This window comes from Lepidochelys kempii, chromosome 3 (assembly GCF_965140285.1).
Source record: "Lepidochelys kempii isolate rLepKem1 chromosome 3, rLepKem1.hap1, whole genome shotgun sequence".
NCBI lineage: Eukaryota > Metazoa > Chordata > Testudines > Cheloniidae > Lepidochelys > Lepidochelys kempii.
In genome coordinates, this window is record NC_136382.1 from 62,659,433 (window position 1) to 62,683,775 (window position 24,343).

General features: G+C 41.1%; 2 protein-coding genes across 3 annotated transcripts in view; one reads left to right on the plus strand and one right to left on the minus strand.

Moving 5' to 3' along the window:
- IRAK1BP1 (interleukin 1 receptor associated kinase 1 binding protein 1) overlaps window positions 1-9,590 on the plus strand; it is a 24,582-nt gene extending 14,992 nt beyond the window's left edge. Inside the window, exons 3-4 of the mRNA XM_073336500.2 lie at window positions 4,022-4,152; window positions 5,222-9,590. Of these exons, the coding sequence (XP_073192601.1) occupies window positions 4,022-4,152; window positions 5,222-5,492 (402 nt within the window). The 3' untranslated portion in view covers window positions 5,493-9,590. The remainder of the gene's footprint in view (window positions 1-4,021; window positions 4,153-5,221) is intronic.
- The window catches only part of LOC140908719 (F-box only protein 21), a 26,403-nt gene continuing 8,508 nt past the window's right edge, over window positions 6,449-24,343 (minus strand). For both annotated transcript variants that reach the window (XM_073336502.2, XM_073336501.2), the window contains 4 exons: window positions 22,506-22,576; window positions 21,498-21,661; window positions 7,383-7,493; window positions 6,449-6,718 (listed from right to left, as the gene is read on the minus strand). In XM_073336502.2, the coding sequence (XP_073192603.1) occupies window positions 6,623-6,718; window positions 7,383-7,493; window positions 21,498-21,661; window positions 22,506-22,576 (442 nt within the window). In that variant the 3' untranslated portion in view covers window positions 6,449-6,622. The remainder of the gene's footprint in view (window positions 6,719-7,382; window positions 7,494-21,497; window positions 21,662-22,505; window positions 22,577-24,343) is intronic.

Here is a 24,343-nt window from a genome sequence, read left to right on the forward strand (position 1 = left end):
GAGCAGCAGCACAGCTTGTGCTGGCCAACCCTCCTCCTTCCCTGATACCCTGCGTTCACCGCAGCAGTTTGCTAAACTCACATCCTTTAAAGTTACTGTTTAGGTCAGGGGTGGGCAAACTTTTTGGCCCGAGAAATAGTATGGGAGGCCGGGTAGGGAAAGCTGTGCCTCCACAAACAGCCTGGCCCCCGCCCTCTCCCACTTCTTGCCCCTTGACTGCCCTCCTGAGAACCCCTGACCCATCCAACCCCCCCTGCTCCTTGTCCCCTGACTATCCCCTCCTGGGACTCCCCCGCCCAGAACCACCACCCCCGGGACCCCACTCCCCATCCAACCCCCCCCCCGCTCCCTGTCCCCTAACTGCCCTGACCCCTATCTACACCCCTGCCCCCTGACAGGCCCCCCGGAACTCCCGACCCATCCAACCGCCCCCACTCCTTGTCCCCTGACCGCTCCCTCCCGAGGCCCCCATCCCTAACTGCATCTGAGCAGGACTCAGGGAAAATGTAGCAAAAATATTTTCCCCCAAAAAAGTTTGAGGCCATGTGCAAAAGATTGTGTCCACAATATTTATCCAACCTCAGCAAGCTCCTGAGCTCAAGCCTCGAAGTAAATACCTCCCCTCAAAATCCTCCCTCAAGGTTCTGATTCCCCTGCACTTCTTTTTTGGAGGCATGATTAGAGAGAGGTGAAAAATTCAGTAGGGGTAAGACCATTAACATATATGACCTTAGATTTTTACAAACTCCAAAAGCCTAAAAGTTCTATTACTGAGGTTCCAAAAGTAGATACTGCAATAGCATCCTTAACAAGATATATGATTATTCTGGCTGAAAGGGAATTCTTTCCTAAGGACCCCACAGATAGCGAAATGGAGGCCACCCACACTCTGGCAAGTATAATTAGGCAGGCCAAAAAACAACTTGAAAAGCAACTAGCAAAAGACAAAAAAAATAACAGCGAAAAATTTATTAAGTGCTTCAGAAGCAGGAAGCCTATCTAAGGACTTGTCTACACTGGCAATTTACAGTGCGGCAACTTTCTTGCTCGGGGTGTGAAAAAACACCCCTCTGAGTGCAGCAAGTTTCAGTGCTGTAAAGCGCCAGTGTTGACAGTGCACCAGTGCTGTTGGAGGTGGTTTTTTTAGAGCGCCGGGAGAGCTCTCTCCCAGAGCTCTGCCGCGATCACACAAGCCACGTTAAAGCGCTGCTGCAGCAGCCCTTTTACATTGCCAGCGTAGACTAGCCCATACAATCAGTGAGGCCTCTGGATGATCAAAGTGCTAAAGAAGTCCTTAAGCAAGAGAAGACTGATACGGAGAAGCTAAATGAATTCTCTGCATCTGTCTTCACTGCAGAGGATGTGAGGGAGATTCCCACACCTGAGCCATTCTTTTTAGGTGACAGATGTAACGAACTGTCCCAGATTGAGGTGTCGAGAGAGGAGGTTTTGGAACAAATCAATAAATTAAACAGTAATAAGTCACCAGGACCAGATGGAACTCAAATATGAAATTATAAAACTACTAATGTGGTATGTAACCTATTCAATGTTGATAAATGCAAAGTAATGCACATTGGAAAACATAATCCCAACTATACATATAAAATGATGGGGTCTAAATTAGCTGTTACCACTCAAGAAAGAGATCTTGGAATCATTGTGGATAGTTCTCTGAAAACATCCACGCGATGTGCAGCAACAGTGAAAAAAGCGAACAGAATGTTGGGAATCATTAAGAAAGGGATAGATAAGAAGACAGAAAATATCATATTGCCTCGTATAAATCCATGGTATGCCCACATCTTGAATACTGTATGCAGATGTGGTCACCCCATCTCAAAAAAGATATACTGGAATTGGAAAAGGTCCAGAAAAGGGCAACAAAAATAATTAGCAGTATGGAATGACTGCCATATGAGGAGAGATTAATAAGACTGGGACTTTTCAGGTTGGAAAAGAGGCGACTAAGGGGGGATATGATAGAAGTCTATAAAACCATGACTGGTGTGGAGAAAGTAATAAGGGAGTGTTATTTACTCCTTCTCATCACTCAAGACCTAAGGGTCACCAAATGAAATTAATAGGCAGCAGATTTCAAAACACACAAAAGCAAGTATTTTTTTCACATAATGCAGTTAACCTGTGGAACTCCTTGTCAGAGGATGTTGTGGAGGCCAATACTATAACAGTGTTCAAAAAAGAACTAGGTAAGTTCATGGAGGATAGGTCCATCAATGGCTATTAGCCAGGATGGACAGGGACCTCCAGACAACAAATTTGAAGCCTTGGTTGAGGGCCTGAGAACCCCGTATCTTTCAACACTGGAGCTATCTACAACTTGCAAAACCCTTGGAGATCGCTTGCTTCCATTCTACCAATCTGGAAAAATATTACAACAGACAGATGGGTATTGGAAATTAATGAGACTGGTTACTCCATCCGCTTTACCTCCAAACCCCGTACCCGCCTTACCTCCCTGTCCCTCTTCAGGGATCCCTCTCATAAAAATCTACTGTGAGAAGAGGGTAACCCACCTCATACATCTAGGAGCAGTGGAACCCTTATCAACGGAATACAGAGGGAGGGGATTCTATTAACACTACTTTCTCACACAGAAAAAACAGGAGGGTGGAAACCCATCCTCAACCTATGGTGACTCAACAAATTTGAAAACACAATGATTCAAAATGGTCACACTAGGCACCATAATTCCAGCACTAGAAAGGGGAGACTGGTTCTCAGCCCTCGACCTCTAGGATGCGTAGGGGGTCTTCATGCAGGTCCCCACATCTGTACCCTAGAGTTCAAAGTGGGGAAGGAACCTTGACAGTCACATTCACCAGTATGCCTTTTGGATGCTTCCCAGAGTCGTGCAAATGTAAAGTAGCTGTAAACCCTGTTTAGCTGCATGGTTTTGGTGTACCAATAAATCTGTCCTTAAGTGAATTATTTAAGGTTGATAGTGCATACCATATCATAAGATATATTGCATGGTACCATTCTCTTTGTGTTTCTTGTTTAGTGTTTGTGTGAAACTAATAGTTTTAAAAAAGATTAAGGAAATTCCCAGACAAAAAGCTATGTTACAACAGAGTTAAGAGTATACATCAGTTACTTCTGAGGACAGAACATTTTATCCTGTAGTGATGACACAGTGGGGAAGAAATATGAAAAAAAAAATCATGTCTTTAAAAATCACTTAAATCTAACCATGAGCCCTAAACACTAAAATGCTTGAATCATAATTATATAGTTTTTGCATGACATCACTACAGGGTTGTTTTGGTATCTTAAGGTTGCTAAGGTTGTTTTAGTGTCTTAACTGTGCACTTCTTAACATGTTTTGACTTTTTAAATGTAACTCAAATTCCCAGAGTTTTAATGCTTGGTTTTGGGATAATTACAGCATTCCTGTAATTTTTATTTTTACCCTTAAATTACTGAGATATACTCTCAGCCATAACTGTTTTTGGATGGGAGGAGCAGGGGAACACAGATTTATATAAAAGTTATATTTCTTGGATTTTAACCTTAAAATTTAATATTACTAAAATACTAGTCACTAAACATTAAGTTTAGTCTTCTTGTAAGTGCATGTAAGAGTACCTAGAATTACACTGCAATTTTCCTTCCTGCATATCCTCTTCACCCCATTTGCCTAGTTTTCTGAATAATCACTCATGAAGTAGTAACTGGCATTTGTACTTGCCTAAGCTGTCTTCAGAATGTAAGAATTAGAGACACATGGCTTGTGAAATCTTAAGGGCACGTTTTCTTTCTCCAAATTGCTAATATACCAAAAATCCTAGAGTTCCTCACAAAGAGCATATTCTGAATCCATTATTTTCATTCTGCTGCAAAACAATGATCATTTAACAGGCATCTTCTAGGCAAGTAGTAGTGGAGGTATAGGACTAATACCCTCAGTTGTTCTTACATATCAGGTTTGCAATTTGCCCTTGTAATTAAGTCACTGAAAGGAAAGTCACTTTTCTAATCCACTTACGTTTACTTACAGGTCTGCATTACATTTAGTGATTTTGGAAAAATGCAGAACATTTGCAACTTACTCGTTGAGAAACTGGGTAGTTCTGTTATCATCAGTCCACCACACTTCTACCATACAGCAGAGGCTATAGACACCCTTCGGTAAGTTCTCCCTCTCCTTTCCACAGAAATGCACAGCCTCAGGAAGCATTTACGTAATACATAATCCACACAGTTTAAAATGGGAAGCAATGATAGTCTCCCTGTTGTCCACTCCTGCCTTATACTTAAAGGAAAATTCAAGAAACTTTAAAAAGGTTATACAGTTTTTATAAATCCAATTCCATTTAGCTTGCAAATAGTAAAGCTTAATCTTTCATGGAGGCTGCAGTGTCCTTGTATAAAGGCAGGAGGTAACAAGCTTTTCCATGATTTCAATAGGAAAAACAATCTGCTTAACATGCTCAGTCAGCATATCTGGTTTTTCAATGGGGTTAAATGAAAGCAAATTAATTTTAGTTTGGGATTTGTCCAGGAAGGTACAAGCATTTAACAGGCTCCATCCACTTCCCCAAGTGCTGCTGCTGTCCTCTTAGCTGCGGACAACAAACTTTGAAATACACCTTTCTAAAGAAACTACATTTCAGTTACTTTGAGGAGAAAGAAGAGCTTTCTAACATCAAAACATCCTCCCACAGCACCCCAGCCATAGAGGGAGAGTTAATTTGCCATGAAGGACATGAGACAAACATTCAGTGGTTGATGAAGGAAGGCGCCTGGGGAGATTAACTACATTTATCTGTTCCTCTTCCCCTAGTTTTTCAATTCACATTGAGATGAACTAAAAGAGCATTCAAAAGCCTGCTTTTCCCATTGATGCCACCAAAAAAACCCTTCTCCATCTCATCTGAAGTTCACACTCTGCAGATGGCCATGGCTATGTCCAAGAAACAAGCTCAGTCATCCACTGCTTAAAATAATGTTGAAATTGCCACAGAGGTGTGGTTGTGAGCAATATGTATTCTAAATGTCCAGCCATGAGTTTGTTAGCACACTGGAGTTTTCCCTTACAAGCTGCCTCCTCCACATGCTCCCCATTTTTAACCATCAAGCATATGAGTGTGGAAGTAGAAGTGCCTTGCATCTATGTAGTCACAAAAAAATAATGATTTGGCAGGAGTTTCTGTGCTAAAGTTGGATCAGTTAACCTACCTTGCTTTTTACCTTCCAGGCGTCAAGTATGTCTTGCTGCTGTTGGGAACACACGTCAAAAAGCTCAAGAGGTCTGTCGACTGTTTGGCCAGTCACTGGGAAAACCACTGCTAATCAGAGAAGAGGAAATGAAAGAGTGGGAAGGCCAAATAGACAGTCACCCATCCAACTCCTCAGACACACTCACTGTGCAGCAGAGAATCCAAAGTGCCACTATTTATGCTTCTTCAAAAGTATTTGCTATTTTTGAGATAAAGGGAAGAGAAAAGAGGAAAAACAAGCTTATCTAGACGCATGTTAAAGGATTTTTCTTATTTGTCTCTGACAAATCGTGGAATAAATGTATGTACTTTAAAGTACAAATTTATTCAGTTTTTCAGACCTGCATCTTCCTCTATAAATGATCAGGAAAAACTAGTTATAACATTAGTTGTCCGACCCTTCCCCCTCAAAAAAATAAGACCAGATTGTTCTCAGAACTACCTGGAGACACACAAATAGTTTTATCATGGTTCTTCAAACAAATTGAAGGTGGACACCCCAAGCTACATTGAAATCATTGGCAGTTTCCATGAGAGGAGAGGAAGGCTCAAAGGCTTTATATATACTTCATGCCATCACTAGCATTCCTCCCCTTTCTACACCCTTATTTACAGTGGGTAGAGTTGGGTAGGACACCAGTAGGAAGCTCATATATACAGCTTTTTTGTATGCTAAAGTAAAAAGGCCTCCAGCACATTTATTTTCTCTCTTACACCTGGAGAAAGACTGATTAAATACCACGTTCCTTAGATACTAATTTGTGTCCTAAGAGTTGGTCTAAACATACTAAGCAAAGATAAATAGCTCAGTGTACACTCCTTCAAAAAAGTAGATATTCACATTACAGATTTACTTACTGCAAATATCCACAAGAACTTGTTAACATTTAGTCCCAGTTGGCCTCCATCTAGATCAGTGCCCTTCAACTAGTGTGAATATATTACTTTTGAAGAAACACTGCATGCTAGACTATTTAGCTTGCACAAAAAGCTAAAATATTTGATGTGCAGAATGTTTGGTGCTGCTAGTTACAATGCAGCTATATTTAAAGCTTTCATCCCAAGCTAGCGAGAACTAAATTATTCATTGTCCTCAATTCACAATATTCAAATTATATATATAGACAGAGAGAAAATGTTTTACTTTAGTAACCTCAACATAATGCATCACTGAATATGTAATGGAACTGAAATAAGCCATTAACATACATATCAAAATAAGCCATTAACATATGTTTCATATAGAGTTCAATTGTATTTCTTTAATGAAATAATTTACAAATCAGTGTTACCCTGCTTTCCATTTGACCCAGTTTAAAAAAGGAATGCACTGTGCAGTTGTACATCACATGCACAATTTACATATAATGTTAAATACTTCAGTCATGAGGGTAGATTTTTCTCAACCAGGCTTGCATAATGTATTTAGATCCATCGTATCTACTGAAGTAAGTTGTCAGATCAGGATTGTGTATCTGCAGAAAGAATTTTACAAATTGATTGGTAACACCAACATTACTGAAAAAGGCTTGGTGATTTAACTGGACTGTAGCTATTAAGATTAATTTAAAAAAAACCTCTTGAATAGCTGTTAGTAATTGTTTCTGTGGCACAAACTCGTGAAGTTAAAACAGAGAAAAGCATGTACAAGTACACTGTATATATTTTAGTTTTTCAAGAGGTCAAAGCACTTTGACAAATAAGCCTCACTTCGGTCAGGTAGTTAGAGATAAGAAGACTAAGTGATTTGTCCAAATTGGACTAAGTCAGTGAAATCCAGAAATAAAGCCCATCTTTTGCAACAGCCTATTCACAACAGACACCAAATTGATATTTTAGAAAATCCCAAGGTCAAACAACTGGACCCTAGAAAGATGAAAGTAGGCAGCACCTAAATAAGATTATTAGCATTCTATACCGACTTAAGATATGTATACAAAAAGTATAGCAAAATCATTCCATTTGCACCTGTACAATTTATGTAACATTTGCATATCTGCTTTTCCTATGACCTTTCTCTACCATTGCACAATGTTTACCTATTTAGTCTATACTGAGTAGGTCAAAAACCTTTTTGATTACAAAAGGGTAATAATTTAAAATTAAAAAGGACTTCACTCTTACAAACAAAGATACTACCTCTAATCCTGTAATAATTGTTATCTCCTCCTCAGGAATGTAAACTGTAGTCTTGCCAAAGCTGTTGGCTTGGTTAATAAGAATTCGGTAGTGAGGAGTATCTCTTAGACCCTGTAAAAGAACAAATAAAAATAAGCCACAAGAAAGTATTCACATGAACATGTTACACTTCAGGAATATTTTCCTTAGACACAGACAAAGTCCTATCCCCCTAATATCTTAAATCAAAATTTAAGAAAAAATAAAAAGAGTCTTATAACAAGTTAGCCTTCTGGAAATACTCGACCTTTTACACAGGCAAACTGCTTTTATTTTGTAGCAAGTTTCATCACCATTAACTTCTGTTTTACATTTATATAGTTATACATTTCTTATTAAAAACTATATGATAAAAAACCCTCCTTGGCATAGCTGAAGCACTTCTGAAAAGTCAAGATCACAAAGGACAAGATCCTCAGACTTTGATTAGTCCCGTCTGCGCCACCTCAAGTGGAGAAAAGGGGACTTAGAACTTCTAGGGAAAGAGAAATTTCTTACCTGACAATTTTCTGTTACCAGCTTCTCTCCAAATTCATTACTAATGGGCTACTGCCCCCCACCTATGCAATTTGGAGACAGTCCAGTGCGGTTGTTGGAAGCTTCAGGATTAAGCTCCGCCCTTCAGCTTGGGCCACCAAAAGAGTTCTACAGTTGTAGCAACGCTCCAGCAAACCATTATTAGCATTAAGACAACTTGAGATAATGTATTAAATTAACCTTAAGACAAGTCTGACTTTAGAGAAAATTTTCAATTTATATTCTGGTCATTTACCAGACTGTTCGGGTGGGTTAAATTTTAACAGAAAAATGATCTGGTAAGAAATTTCTCATTCTGTTGCACAGCTTTTCTCCTCATTTATTACTAATAAGACGCAGAGAACAGTGAATCACAGAAGTTGGGGGATGAAGGAAAGGATAACCAGAGTTAATTATAGTAGAACAACAGGCAGGAATGAAAATCCCTATCCCTCCCCCCATGTAGTGTTTTATAAACTAAGGAGTTATGTGGGAACCAGCCCAGTAGCACGTAGCCATGTTGCTAGAGTGCTTGGTTGTAAGGTTCCAAATAAATGTCCTGGAGAAACTTTTGTCTAGCTGAGACCACTGGCACTTTGTGATTATTATATTTGTATTACAATAGCATCTAGAGATCCTGGCCCCATTGTGCTGGGCACTGCACAAACAGAGACAGTCCTTGCCCCAAAAGAGCTTTCTCAGAGATATGTTCTAGGAATTATTTTGGGGAAGTTCTGTGGTCTGTGTTATACAGGACATCAGATATGAGATGATCACAGTGGTCCCTTCTGGCCTTGGAATCTGTGAATCTATGTTTCCCCTTGCATCAGAAACATACATTTGACCAGATCAATGAATGAAATATCCTGTTTGAGTTCTATATGGCTACCAAATTGTAGCAGAGGTTAATGGAGAATCCATGATGAAAACTTCTATTTTGGTGCCCAGGCTGTTAACTGTAGGTGTTCCTGGTCTAAGTCCTTGCTTCAAGCGATCTAGTGTTTTCTGCAGACACAATGTGGGATTCTTAGATATCTAGCAAGCCAAAATGCCTTCTGGGCTAATGAAGGACTAGGAAGAGGACTTCAACTCTTCCTTTCCCTTCTTTCTATACCCTTTATATGGACCATCTTGAAAGGTAGCAGATTATTTTCTGTCCATTGACACAGAGAAACTTTGACCTCTGGTTACTCCTTGGTTTTGGAAAGGTTATAAACTCATGCCTCAGTCAAAAGCCAACCTCTAATGGCAGGTAAAAGGAGACTTCCTCTGTGAGTCCTGTAATTGAGGGGTTTCTTTCACCTTCTGCTGATACAGTTGATACTGGCCACTGTCAGACAGGACACTGGATTTGATGGAGCACTGGTTCAGTCCTATATAGCCATGTTTGTGGGGTGCTTTTTAAAAAAGAACAACAACAAAAAACACACACATCCTGATAGAGATGTCAAAACCAACTAAAAGAGATTTTGGAAGTTTGTCTTCCAAGTATGAAAATGTCAACTGAAAATTGGTTTTTCAACATGGTTGTACCTACCCACAAAGGGACATTTGGGTGTGATCTGAGAATGACACCTAATTACACAATGCCATCCACAGCCTCAGAAACAACTCTGACTTCATAATCAAAAAGGCTGACAAAGGAGGTGCTGTCATCATCATGAATAGATCGGAATATGAACAAGAGCCTGCTAGGCATCTCTCCAACACCACTTTCTACAAGCCATTACCCTCTGATCCCACTGAGGGTTACCAAAAGAAACTACAGCATTTGCTCAAGAAACTCCCTGAAAAAGCACAAGAACAAATCTGCACAGACACACCCCTGGAAGCCCGACCTGAGGTATTCTATCTGCTACTCAAGATCCATAAACCTGGAAATCCTGGATGCCCCATCATCTCAGGTATTGGCATCCTGACAGCAGGATTGTCTGGCTATGTAGACTCCCTCTTCAGGCCCTACGCTACCAGCACTCCCAGCTATCTTGAGACACCACTGACTTCCTGAGGAAACTACAATCCATCGGTGATCTTCCTGAAAACACCATCCTGGCCACTATGGATGTAGAAGCCCTCTACACAAACATTCCACACAAAGATGGACTACAAGCCGTCAGGAACAGTATCCCCGATAATGTCACGGCAAAGCTGGTGGCTGAACTTTGTGACTTTGTCCTCACCCATAACTATTTCACATTTGGGGACAATGTATACCTTCAAATCAGCGGCACTGCTATGGGTACCTGCATGGCCCCACAGTATGCCAACATTTTTATGGCTGACTTAGAACAACGCTTCCTCAGCTCTCATCCCCTAATGCCCCTACTCTACTTGCGCTACATGGATGACATCATCATCTGGACCCATGGAAAAGAAGCCCTTGAGGAATTCCACCATGATTTCAACAATTTCCATCCCACCATCAACCTCAGCCTGGTCCAGTCCACACAAGAGATCCACTTCCTGGACACTATGGTGCTAATAAACGATGGTCACATAAACACCACCCTATACCAGAAACCTACTGACCGCTATACTTACCAATATGCCTCCAGCTTTCATCCAGACCACACCACACAATCCGTTGTCTACAGCCAAGCTCTACGATACAACTGCATTTGCTCCAACCCCTCAGACAGAGACAAACACCTACAAGATCTCTATCAAGCATTCTTACAACTACAATACCCACCTGCTGAAGTGAAGAAACAGATTGATAGAGCCAGAAGAGTACCCAGAAGTCATCTACTACAGGACAGGCCCAACAAAGAAAATAACAGAACGCCACTAGCAATCACCTTCAGCCCCCAACTAAAACCTCTCCAACGCATCATCAAGGATCTACAACCTATCCTGAAGGACGACCCATCACTCTCACAGATCTTGGGAGACAGGCCAGTCCTTGCTTACAGACAGCCCCCCAACCTAAAGCAAATACTTACCAGCAACCACACACCACACAACAGAACCACTAACCCAGGAACCTCTCCTTGCAACAAAGCCCGTTGCCAACTGTGTCCACATATCTATTCAGGGGACACCATCATAGGGCCTAATCACATCAGCCACACTATCAGAGGCTTGTTCACCTGCACATCTACCAATGTGATATATGCCACCATGTGCCAGCAGTGCCCCTCTGCCATGTACATTGGTCAAACTGGACAGTCTCTATGTAAAAGAGTAAATGGAGACAAATCAGATGTCAAGAATTATAACATTCAAAAACCAGTTGGAGAACACTTCAATCTCTCTGGTCACTCAATTACAGACCTAAAAGTTGCAATTCTTCAACAAAAAACCTTCAAAAACAGACTCCAACGAGAGACTGCTGAATTGGAATTAATTTGCAAAAGGTCCCCCCCCCCCCACTCTCTTGTTGGTAATAGCTCACCTTAAGTGATCACTTTCGTTACAGTGTGTATGGTAACACCCATTGTTTCATGTTCTCTGTGTATATAAATCTCCCCACTGTATTTTCCACTGAATGCATCTGATGAAGTTAGCTGTAGCTCACGAAAGCTTATGCTCAAATAAATTGGTTAGTCTCTAAGGTGCCACAAGTACTCCTTTTCTTTTTGCGAATGCAGACTAACACGGCTGCTACTCTGAAATCTGTCCTCAGAAGGAAATCTCTGCAGGTTCATTTTGAGAAACCCACTCAGGATTAAGCTGATGCATGGCACCAACAATCCTAGCCATTAGAAATAATTGGCTACTGATGACTCCTCAGGAAATGATTAATGCAATGAAGTTTTGGGTCTTCTCAAATCTTTACCATTATGGTAAAATTACAGCCACATCCATGTCTGTTTTCACTGTTGGGTGAGCAATTCTCTGCATTGGGAACAAAGTCTTTTCTTTATTTTGAAGAACTGGTAGCTATGAATCCTTTCCAGCAGCAGTCCAGTTATGAATGGGTCTATTTCTCTGGACAGAGTACAGATTGATTGGCATGTTTATGCCTGGGTATAGGTGCGTAACATGCAACCTGTTCCTTGCTGTGATTATTACCAGCCACTTAAGACTCTGGGTGTAGAAGGTGGGTCTGAAGGAAGAGTCTTTTGTACAAGAATTGTGAGCTTTTGCACACAAATACTCTTTTTCTCTTTGTCATGCTGAGGATTTTGTTGATTTGGAGGAAAATCTATATAGGTTTCTTTGGGAGCTTCTGCTCCAGATTTTTCCTTCCAACAGGATAATGGTCCCTTCTTGGATACCCTTGATGTTGGCAGCAACCAAGAGATTGTTGTGCTGGCTTTGATAATGAGGGCTGTGGCCTCTCTACAGTCTCAGCTACTAATTTATTTAAGGTTTCCTCCAATAGCGCCTCTCTGTAAGTCTGAATGCACAAAATATCAGTTTAGGATGAGTGATGGTTATTCTTGGGTGAAACATAGCTTTCTTATAACCACCAAGTTAGAATCCATTTCCAGGATGGGCAGGGATGGTGTCCCTATCCTCTGTTGCTAGAAGCTGGGAATGTGCAACAGGGGATGGATCACTTCATAACCTGTTCTGTTTATTCCCTCTAAAGCACCTGGCATTTGCCACTGCAGAAGACAGGATACTGGGCTAGATGGACGTTTGGTTTGACCCATTATGACCATTCTTATGTTCTTAACCTGAAACATCTCATTCCAATCAAGGATCAGACCCCTAGATAAATCACTTGTTTGCCATTAAATTGGCTTTCCTTACTAAATATATGAAAAATGTTTGGTATATGTGAGGCTTTGAAATGACTGGGCAGTCTGTCATCACTCTTATGGTCTATGGGGTCTTTTGGAAAGAAGTACCCATCTGAAGTTTTCACTATGTCTTTCACTGGTTGCACTACTGCTGCACCAACCATAGGCTCCCAACATTTCTGAAATTTCTTTGTATTTATATTAATATTTTAGTTTAATATTTGGTTTAATTAGATGTCCTCATTTTGATCTTAAGATACTCTCAAAGGAGGCATCAATAGAAAACAACATTTCTAATAATGCTTAAAAGGGAAGCTATTTTATTAATATTAATGAGTTTGCAAGCCACTGCCATTCTGTTCTGAGAAAGTCTTGTAGGTTGCTTTGGGGGCTTGTTGCTGTTTGGTGTTGTTGTTGGGGCTTTTTTTGTTTGGTTTTGTTGTTTTGATGTTTTTTGTACATAATGTACGAGTGGTACTTCTTCCCCTGGCTGTTTACAGGGCGAAGGTAGTATGCTATTCATCCTGGCATAGGGCCCACACAACAGAAGAGGAGTACTGGGAAACGTACTGGATTGTGGAAGTAACTGGCTGGATGTTCCTGGAAGCCTGAAAGGCTGCCAACCTGCTCCCACAGGCTTAATTAGCACCCAATTAAGTATTACAGGAGCAATTTAGTACCACACAGGGCTTTACTCAGTAAATCTGAATTATTTTGAACATGGGAAGGGATTTCTCATGTATGCCTCTGTAATCCCATGAATGTGCACCTTTGTGGGGTGTAGAATCCTCATGTGCTTGTGTTCTGGTTACAGACTGCCTGAAGTGCGTTTACAGCTTTAATGTGGAGCCACTTTGTGGAGCTGGGGAGGGGTGGAAAGAGAGATCCCTTTCCCTGCAGAGCAGGGGTTTATGGCTGATGATCAGAAGACACAACTCCCATTCCACTGCTGCCTCAAATCTCAGCCCCTTTCCCTGCCACAGTGAGGGTCCTTGGGCTGAAAGCCACTGGTACAATTTGCATTAACTGCATCCTGAGGCAGGGCTGCACAGGGCCAGGTTTCTCTGCACTGTGGAGGACAGACATGGAGCATGATACAAAGCACTCAGAGACTTGATGTAGGAGAAAAACACCAGCAAACACTCCCTCCAGGGGAGTAGGCAAAAGAAGGGTTAGACACCTGATTTTCACCCCACTTGTTCATTAAAAATACTAATTACTGCCTTGCAAAGGACACACTCACTTTTGCTTTTCTGAAACCTGAAGTCTTTGGGATTTGCAGAATTTACATGAGTGTCACAAGAATCCCCTGACTCTCAATGGGAGGAACGGGAAAGGGAAATATACAGAAGCTCTACTTCTTTCCCCAGGGAGCTGAGGCCCCATGTCAATGTGTGGGTGGGGCAGGGAGAAGACTACTTAGATCCTTTCAGGGAGTTTTCCCTTCCAACCCTAGGTCTGTTGTGGGACTTACTCCCTGAGCAAGCCCAATAGCTTTCTCCTCATCCTTAGACTCTCTCCCTGAAATCTCAGTAACTCTGGACTGGGCTTTTCTGTGTTGGAGTTGTGGCTCCTCAAGGCAGGGTGGGGACCCAACATACCAGTCCGCCTCTGAGCCCCATACCCTGGCAGTGTGAGGGTCAGCTAGCTGGGAAGAGGCAGGGCATAATTCACCCTCTGTAGAGTCTGTAAATGCTGCCTCACATAGGGAACCCCACTTAGAATTCAGACAGGTGTTTGCAGGACAGCTGAGAAAGGGCAGAATCTGGCAGGGAGGCGCCGCCGCACTGGCAGATCCAGGTGGTTGAAACCACTACGCTGCTATTTACCTGGTCTTGGGTGAGAAGTAGGGGAGGAAGATTACAAGTTGCAACTGCACAAAAACAAAAATAAAAGGCCAGACAAAATGGCTGGGAGAAACTGAACCACTAACTTTTTGCAACACTGAAGAGAGAAAATCTGGTGGTCTGAGCTGAAGGGTGGAGCTTAGTCCTGGAGTGTCCAGCAACAACACTGAACAGCTTCTGAATTCCACAGGTGGGATCATTAACCCATTAGTAAAAAATGGGAGAAGCTGTGCAACAAAAGCATATGGTGGCACAACTTTGCACCACCAGCTCCCTCCTTCACAGGGTGTCAAAGGAAGGGACAAGGCAAGAACACACTATTTTCCTCCAGTGATTGTGGTTCCAGTTCTGGGCATACATTTAGAGCATCCAGCTCAGCTCCCAGCAAGCCCATGGTCAGGGAGGCAGAAAGGTGGGCTATTTGTATTATCTTAGTATCTAGGAATTCCAGTCATGAACCAGGGCCCCACTGCACTAGGCTGTCCTTGCCCCAAAGACCTTACAATCTAAGTATAAGATGAGACAATAGACAGGTACAGACCGGAAGTACAAGAAACAATGAGATGGTATTTGTCAACATGACAGGCTGCTGGTGCACTAATACACATCTAATCTTTGTCAAGTTTTTGTAGACATCATCGCAAAAGAGAGTTTTAAGGAGATTTTTAAGGATGATGATGAGATAGCTTTGTGATGTCTACAGTAAGGTCCTCCCAAGTGTGAAGGGCAGCATAGAAGAAATCATGAAGGTGCATATTTGAAAGTTTAACGAGTGGGAAATGGAGGATGGGATCATAGGTTGATTATAGGCAGGAGTCAACATCTTGATAGTGAATGAGAAATGATAGGTTATGAAGGACCTTAAAAATGAAGACAAGTAGCTATGTTTAATGCAACAGAAAAGGAGAGGCAGAGAAGGGATTAAGAGAGAGGTGATGTGGTCAAAAGGGCAGGCTAGGAGAATGATCTTTGCAGCAGCATTCTAAATGGATATAAGTGGGACAAGATTGCATTTGTCAAAGCTAGAAAAAAGGATGTTGCAGCACTGTGAAAGGAAAGGTCATATCTTAGATATGTTATGCAGAAAGAACCTGCAAGATTTAGACAGATGTAGCCTTGATGTGTGGACCTACAGAGGTCTGAGTCAGATGATGCCCAGTTTATGGGACTGGGTGACAAGCAGACTGGGGGTGTTTTCCATAATAATTGAGAAAGGGGAGGTAGTGGGGAGGATTGGAGGGTAAGATTGGCAGCTCTGTTTTAGCCATGTTGAGCTTGAGTTGACAGCTAGACATCCATAAAGGAGATGTCCGAGACAGGCAAAGTTTTAATTTGGACAGAAAGATAGGTCTGGAGTAGAGAGGTAGATCTGTGAGTCGTCAGCACTAAAAAAATTTGTTTACAGATGACATTACCCAGAGATGAAGTGTAGAGGGAGAAGACCAGGGGACCACGGTATCTGGAAAAAGAGAGCCCTGTAGATCCCACTCCCTCCCGAAAGTTGGAAGGAGGATGAGGATACTGAAAAAGTGATCAGAGAAACAAAAGGAGAATGAGAGTTACAGAAACCAGGGGAGGACAAGGTTTCAAGATAAACAGTACGGCTTACCATGTTGAAAGCAGCTGACAGGCCAAGGAGAATCAGGAAGGAGTACTCATTCCTAGCCAAAGCTCAGAAGAGGCCGTAAAAGACTTTGTGTGAGTGATTTCTGTGGAGTGCCAGAGGCAGAAGCCAGATTGGAGAGGGTCTAAGATAGACTTGGAAGATAGGAACTTCAGACAGTGCATTCAGTGATCTTAGAAATGAAAGGTAGAAGGGGAATTGGCAATAGTAGGCCTAGGTGTGTGTTTTCGGAGTGTGCGAGAATTGTGCATGCTTGTATTGTGAGAAGAAAGAGACAGAGGAAAGTGGAGCTTAAGGAGAAAAGTAAGGATGGAAATGAGAGTGGGTATGAGAGAGATCAGGAAATGAGATGGGGCAAGTGGAGGAGAGCAGCTGAGAAATGTCTGCATCTGTGACGGGGAGATGGAGCAGAAGGTTGTAGGAGGGGAAGGGGAAAGAGAAGGCAAGTCACATAATATTTTCAGTTTTCTCTTGGAGGAAAACTGGCATGATACTGTGTGGAAAGAGCCATGGAAGGTATAAGGAGCATGGCAAATTGACCGCTGGGATTACAGACATGGGATTCAATTAAGTTGGAGAAGTAGAGTTGTTTAGCATGGAAGAACTGAAGGAGGAGAGAATAAATTTGTTGGGGAGAAAGTCTGGTCACAGGATTTGAGCCAGAGATGCTCCACATAAGAGAGCAGAGGCAGAGGAAGTGAATGTTGAGGGTGACCCATGGCTGGGAGTTGGCAGGGTGGACCTTGTGCTGGAAGAGAGGGGCAAAAGAGTTGAGGATAAAGAAGAATGAAGCATGAAGAAAATCAACAACGAAATCAATGGAAGAAAGGGAAGAGACCAGAATAAATCAACACTGATGGACTGGAAGTCATGGAAAGGCCGAGTGACAAGGCGAGGGGTAGGGACTGCTGGGAAATATTGAAAGAGACCCAAGTGATAGTTGGAGAGAGAGCAGTGCTTTGTGAAGACCAAGTCAAGTGAATTACCCTTTTGATGAGCAGGAGAGTCGAACGAGGGCTGCAGATCAAATGAAAAGATGAGGGCAAGACGACATGTGGCTAGGGGTCAAATGGTCGTCAGCATGGAAGTTGATATCACTGAAGATGAGTGTGGATGACTGTGGAGAGAGGAAGAGCAAGTGACAAGTGTCGCAAGCAGAAAGGAAGGCTGAGGAGGAGGAGTTGGGGGAACTGTAGATAACAGCAGCATGGAAGGAGAGAAGAGTTGGATGCTGTGCTTTCAAAAGCGGGAAGGGGGAGAGGTTAGAAATGGCAGGAAAGGGAGGGGAAAAGCCCAATAGCACCACCATGGTCTGATCTAGGTGGGGAGTATGACAGGAGAGGTCTCCATAAGAGAGGGCAGCTGCAGAGGCAGTGTCAGATGAAGGGATCCAGATCTCTGCAAGAGCCAAGAACTGAAGGGAGTCAGATACAAAGAACTAGAGATGGAGTGGGTGTTCCAGAGACAGCAAGAAAAAGTGGAAGGAGGGGGTGGTGTGAGGTTAAGAATAGTGGCACGAAAAGGGCAGAGCTGATGGCAGAGGTGGAGAAGGTGGGATGGAAGGGAGGGTTAGGACTGGGGCAAATGTTACCCAGAGGTAAGGAGGATGTGGGACTTAGATTGGGGGTGGGGGTGGAAAGAGAGGAACAGGTAGAAATGGTAGGAACTGTAAAGGGTTAAGGGTAACCAGAAAGAGGATATGGAACTTGAGGAGGAAAGGAGGATGACAGATACTGTGAGGCAGAAGAGGGGTATGGTGAAAGCCAGGGTCAGTGGCAGGTGGACAAGATTGCAATTAAAATAAAAATAGGTCTGAAAGTATGCTCTCTGCCTGGTGCCAAGTCCCTGCTCTCTGGGCAAAGTGTTATGGGCAAAGCTTCCCAATTACAGTGCTCTTTGGTGTAAAATCATCTTTGTCTCCCTGCCACCTGAGCTTTGCAGAATGTGAGCTCAGTGCAGCTGAACATCAAACTCACAGATTACATAGCGTTGCACTATTATAGCAACACTATCAACTTAAATTTGACCTCCCATTTCAGAATATACCAGAAGACTCAGGCTGTATAAAAATTTGAATAGAAATGTTTCACAATATTAAGAATTCCAACAATTTTGAAACCCAAACAGTGTAGCACTTAAAATGAAACTGAATAAACACATTTATCTATGCTTGGACAATGAAGACAGTTTCAGAGTAGCTGTAAGCAGCGATAGGTAAACTGGATTGGAAAAATTCTCAGTCAGTTCTAATAATCAGTAACACAAGGAAATAGGTCACAACATGTAAAGTTTACACTGTTCCTTTAAATACACTCCTGTGTATTAAAGAAAGGAATTGTAATTCATTAGTGTGTCATGACATCCCTAACTGTTGAAGTTTAAACAATCAATACTGCTGCAGCATGCTCTGCTCTGGTGGCAGACAAAGAAGAGCAGAGGGACTGATATCATCTGTGCAGATCATGGAAACAAGATTCAGTGTATCAAATTTCGAATAAATGTGTGAATTATGTGGTTGAGCTATATTTCCACTTCTGCAATCAGAGTTCCATAATTCCATTATTTATTTTTGTGGTCTCGGTAAGTAAGTTTAAAATATACCAAATCTCCCAAAAGACTCATTTATTCCTCTTTTTGTTGTGAAATACCAGGTTAAAAGTGAAAGCTAGAAAATAGTCAGAATTTTTCTGAACATCAGCATCTTAAAGAATTCTGAGCAACCCTATTTCCTCATGTTCCACAGGTACAGACTGCCCAGATAAGTCTAGGCTGATATAAGTAAGGTTTTCATCACCAGAAAAGTTTAGCTACTTGTTTGGCTATGACACTCAAGACAGCCAGCCTTATCCCATATCAAGAGTTGTGGTGCTTTCCTAAAAAAGCTAGCAAGTAATTCTGTTCTTGTCTTCTACTCCCTTTTCCACACCCAGGACCACTTTTTCCCTTACCCCCAACCTCAAACAAAAAGCAGCACAGAACCAGCATGTCTCCGCACCACAGTGTACTGCTGGAGGAAGTTAGACATAACAAATATGGTTATTAACAACACAAAACTATTTCTATTTAACATTTGACTGTTTCACAGCCTGAAAACCACTGCTCTTGTCAAAAGAGTGAGGTATGTCCAAAGATACAATATTCTGGGTGTTCTCCCTTCTTCCTGCACCTCCTCCTTTTTTTTTTTTTTTTTGATAAAGTGATCCATTACAAAAATAAACTTTGTGCCAGTTCTAGAAGAAGTGTCAAACATCCTTATGATGTTGTGACCTCTAGTACTAATATTCAGATCCATACTCAGATGTGTGAATTTTCAGTAGTTTTCTTTTACCTCATTTTAAATCCCTTGGTTTTTACTGAAGTCAGCTGTTATACATTCTTAGTTACTCTTTCACAGTTATGCTGTTTGATTTAAAAATATTCCCCCCCACACACACTTTAAAAAAAAAGTTAATTAGAAAAGCATCAACAAATTACTAGGGTTTAAAATTGACAAGTAACAACTGTCTCTTACATAATGGTTTTCATCAGTAGATCTCAAAGTGCTTTACGAAGGACATTGATATATGGAAACTGAGGCACAGAGTAACTGGCCCAGGTTAGTAATAGCAGACATAGAATTAGAACTCAGGTCCTCTAGAGTCCTAGTCAAGTACTTGATCCTCCAGGCCATATTACTTTTACTAGGAAAGCAGATTTATGTAGCTTGAGTATATAACATCAAGATTACGTCGTTACTCTTAATGAAAAAAAAAAAAAGAGTAGTTGTGGAATCAAAGAACCATAGGGTTTAGAAGGGACTACAAGGGTCAACTAGTTTAACTCCCTGCCAAGATGCAGGATTTATTGGATCTAAATCATCCAAGACAGATGGCTATCCAGCCCCCTTTTGAAAATCTCCAGTGAAGGACCTTTCACAACCTCCCGAGGCAGTCTGTTCCATTGTCCCACTGTTCCTACAGTTCAGAAGTTTTTCCTGAGATTTAATCTAAATCTGCTATGCTGTAGTTTGAACCCATTGCCTCTTGTCCTGCCCTCTGTGGCAAGAGAGAACAACTTTTCTCCATCTTTTTTATGGCACCCTTTCAAGTATCTGAAGACTACTATCATGTGTCCCCCCCGCCCCCAGTCGCCTCTTTTCCAAATTAAACATACCTAGTTCCTTCAGCCTTTGCTTGTATGGCTTGCATTCCATCCATCTGATCATCTTTGTTGCTTGCCTCTGGATTCTTTCCAGTTTCTCACATCCTTTCTATACATTGGTGACCTACTCCAGCTGAGGCCTAACCAACGCCTAGTAGAGCAGTACTATCCCCTCCCATGACTTGCATGCTATGCCTCTGCTAATGCAACCTAAAATTGCATTATTATTTTTTTGTAACAGCATCACGTTACTGACTCATGTTGAGGTTGTGATCCATCGCAACTCCCAGATCCTTCTCAGCAGTGCTGCTGCCAAGCCAGTTATCCCATTCTGTATTTGTGCATTTGTTTTTTCTTCCCTAAGTGTAGCATCTTACATTTCTTTTTATTGAATTTCATTTAGTCATCTATAGCCCAGTTCTCCATTTTATCAATATCCCTGTGAATTTTAGCTCTATCCTCCGAAGTGTTTGCAACTCCCCCGCTCCCAGCTTTGTGTCATCCGAAAATCTGATCAGTAAGCTTTCTGCTCCTAAATCCAGGTCATTAATAAAGATGTTAAACACCAGACCCAGAACAGATCGAACCCCACTCGAGATGTCCCTCCAATCTGACATTGTTCCATTAATAGTTATTATTTATTTGAGGTTGTTTAACCAATTACCTGTCCACTTAATGGTAGTTTGCCAAGTTATGCAGGCTTCCTTCCTCTAACAATTTAAACAAAATCAGGGAGAAATATGTGTTTCAAAACAGTCAGATATTGGGGAAGCATACGTTTGTTATGTTATGCTCTCTAAGCAGCTTTTAAAATTCGATTAATTCTATTGGAAAATACTGATGTTTGAGCCCAGTGGGTTTGCCATCTAATCTGTAGGGATTTTACAGTGGATTTTCCTTTTCTATTCCATGATGGCATCAGCTGCTTTTCTGTTTCCCTTTCGTTTGCTATTTAGACATTACTCTGGCACTAGACCAATAGCTATCTAGGAAGTTCCTAAACATTCTACACATCTGATAGTAGAAACTACTAAAAGTTAGTCAGCCAGAATCCACTGTCTCAGACAACCATCTGCAATGGTTTTAGTCTTCCCTGACTTGCATAAATGTCCTAACCAGTGTTCATTTCTAGAATCTTGCTTAGAGACACTTTCATGGAGGTAGAAAGTCACAGTATATAAAGAAGGGAGACTTGGAACAAGTTATCTGAATTATGTTGTATAAATATTAATAAAGCAAGAGTTAAATACTTTCAGACCTGTTTCTCTGGAGGATATTTGTGCTGCAGCCATTCTTCTGGAGCTCTAGCTTTTATGTCCCAGCCGACAATGACTCCTAAATAGCCAAGTCTTCTGTGTACTATCACCTGTCCCACATTAAACTGAACAGATTCTGGCTTTGGACTGTGAATGTGAGTTGATTCTAGTAAAACAAGAAAACAGGTTTAGCAAGGAAAAAGTGTTTGATCGAGTACAATGGCAAACATTTAATAGACTTTACTTGTCACTGGATGTCCAACAGAGTAAACAGATTGGGCAATTAGATTACTTAATAAAGTGAAACTGGGAGTATGAAGGCTAACAGTCTTTAGTACAAACAGATAGTTTGCTATTAAAACCAAACAGCATTTGTTCAGGATGTTATAATAATATTTCATAAAGCAGCATTCATTGAGGAAAATATTTTGGTACATGTATTCATTTATATTTTATGTTGTATCCTGGAATTAAATTAGTGGGATTTGGGAAATCATTAAGACAAAATAAATATGTTGACAACTATTTGTTTTCTTCAATCTTAATTGATGCAATATTTTACAGTACTACAGAGAACTGGCTTTGACTCCATAGTTGAGGCTATATGAGTTTATCTGTTTTGTGTTTAATGGTGACCCTTTACTTTTTAACTGAAGACAAACAAAGCTTCTTTCTGCCTGAAATTTTTTCCATTCAGTCTCTGTTCAGAGGTGATTTTTGAAGAAAATGAGAGCTATTTGAGTTTGAAGACTGATAAAATGGTACCTTTTCTCTGTTTTATTTCAGTCATAAATCAAACAACTATGAGAATATCAATGTTTTATACACCAGTGCTCCCTGAACAAGCACATATGAACATTTTTAGCAAAGTGTGAGAGATGGCCTCTGCTTGTTTGTCATTTAGGAGATAAGTCTAGCAACGCATACATTCATACTCTGAAACGGTCCAAAATAAAGTTCAAAAGGATTGAAGACTTCAGTCTTTTTTAGAAATGAAGTTTCCCCAGTACCTGCAAAATAAGCATGGATTTCTTCTTCATCTTCAACACCTTGAGTTCTCTTTTCTCCATAGTACCAATTCCTAAAACAATGAGTGTGATCAAACAAGTTTGTTAATGTCTGAATATTTGGATTGGATTTATAATAAATCAGAAAACTGGATAAAGAGTTGTTTGAATAAGGTGATGCTGCAAAATGGTTGATACAAAATTCAATGCAGTTTGAAGCAAAGAATGACAGTCTTATTGGACATTGCAAAAGACAAAGTGATTTGCTCAAAGAGGGCAGGAGAGTATAAATATTATGCATTGTAATTCCACAGTTGCATATTAGATCTCCCCAAACAAAGAAGACAAACAGGTATTCTATAGATGAGATGATACGATACAGAATTCCTTTGGAGTCACACTGTGGTGCATATTGTAAATTGTATGTGGAAACATTTGAAGACATGTTGGTATGTGTATTACGAGTAGTTGCCATACCCAATGTTGTATTTTTGCAAATTAAGATGCAAGCTATCTAAAAATGCCAAATGGAGTTAAACCATTTTCTAGTCTAATAGTTCTCATCCTCTAAGTAAATAAGTACAAAAACTTTAAATCCTTAAAATTAAATGTGCTAAAACAAGAGCCCTTTGCCCCTTTTAAATATTTGAACAAAGAGTTCACCTTGACCAACACTAAGTTGAATGCCAAGTTACAGCTCAAACCAAAGATATACTGCTGAGTTGTAAGAGTTTATATAAATACAATAGGACAAGTTTTTGAACATACAAAGCATGGTTTAAAGGAACAATCAAAAACTGAATTCAATTAAAGCCCAGCTTTAGGGCTACAATGAATGCAACTTCCCTTTTATGCTAGATCTTAGTCATAGCCCAAGAAAGGTTGTGGCTTTCATTTAAATTTTAAAAAAAGAAGAGCTGGCTCCTTTTACTGTTGCTGCTGTCTGTTGAAAGGGAGAAGGACTAGGAAGTCAAAGACGTACTGCAATGTACACTTTGGTGGGGGCACAGCGAGGTGGTTCCAATCTCTCTGCTGCCCTTCTCAGTGGTGTTGATAGGAGTGCTCTATAAGCTAATGGCATCTTGTATGCAGCTTTTAACAAGTGGTGACAACAGATACCCCTTGGGATCTTTTCCCATGTATGTCAGTCAGCTCTCTGTCAATACCAAGTGCTTATCGTTAGTTACAGCATCTCCTCTTCATATATCATTGCTAAGCCCTTCCCAGATCCTGCTTAGACAGGAAGTAGGAGCAAGTTCTACCAGATTCCTAGAAAATCTCCATCTGGATGAACTCTGTAAGGGCTTAAGGTTGGCAAACACTTTCTATTGCAAACACTGAAGTGTAAGCGTTCTGATCTGCTTGATGAAATTGCATCCAGCATGGAAGGTTTGGGAAGTCCAGAAGTATTAGTTTTTAAAATACTAAGAACTGATCATTAAAAAAGGTATTAAGAAGAGAAAGCCATTTTATGGGGGCTAAATAATCCTCAATGTGGTCCTTTTGAGACCGTGGGAGACCCTAGATATAGGGTGTCTGGAATCCTATACAAGGTCATAGAAGGTTGGTGAGAAGTGGGGTCTTTGTGGACGTTTGCAGACTGTGCAAAGAGCTCATTCCTCCTTAGACTGTTTCCCCTAGAAGCCTCCAGGGAGGCAAAGCTCTAATTCTGTGAATTTTCTAGGCCTCATGGGGTCTAAGTAGTGGTTTCTTAGAACTCTGCGTAGACCCTTTATAAAGCCTTCATCAAAATACACGAGTTAAGAACTCTGCAGGGTTCCAAACAAACATGGACACCAGTTTTAATAACTAAATTCCCACAGTGCTCCCAAACTAATGAA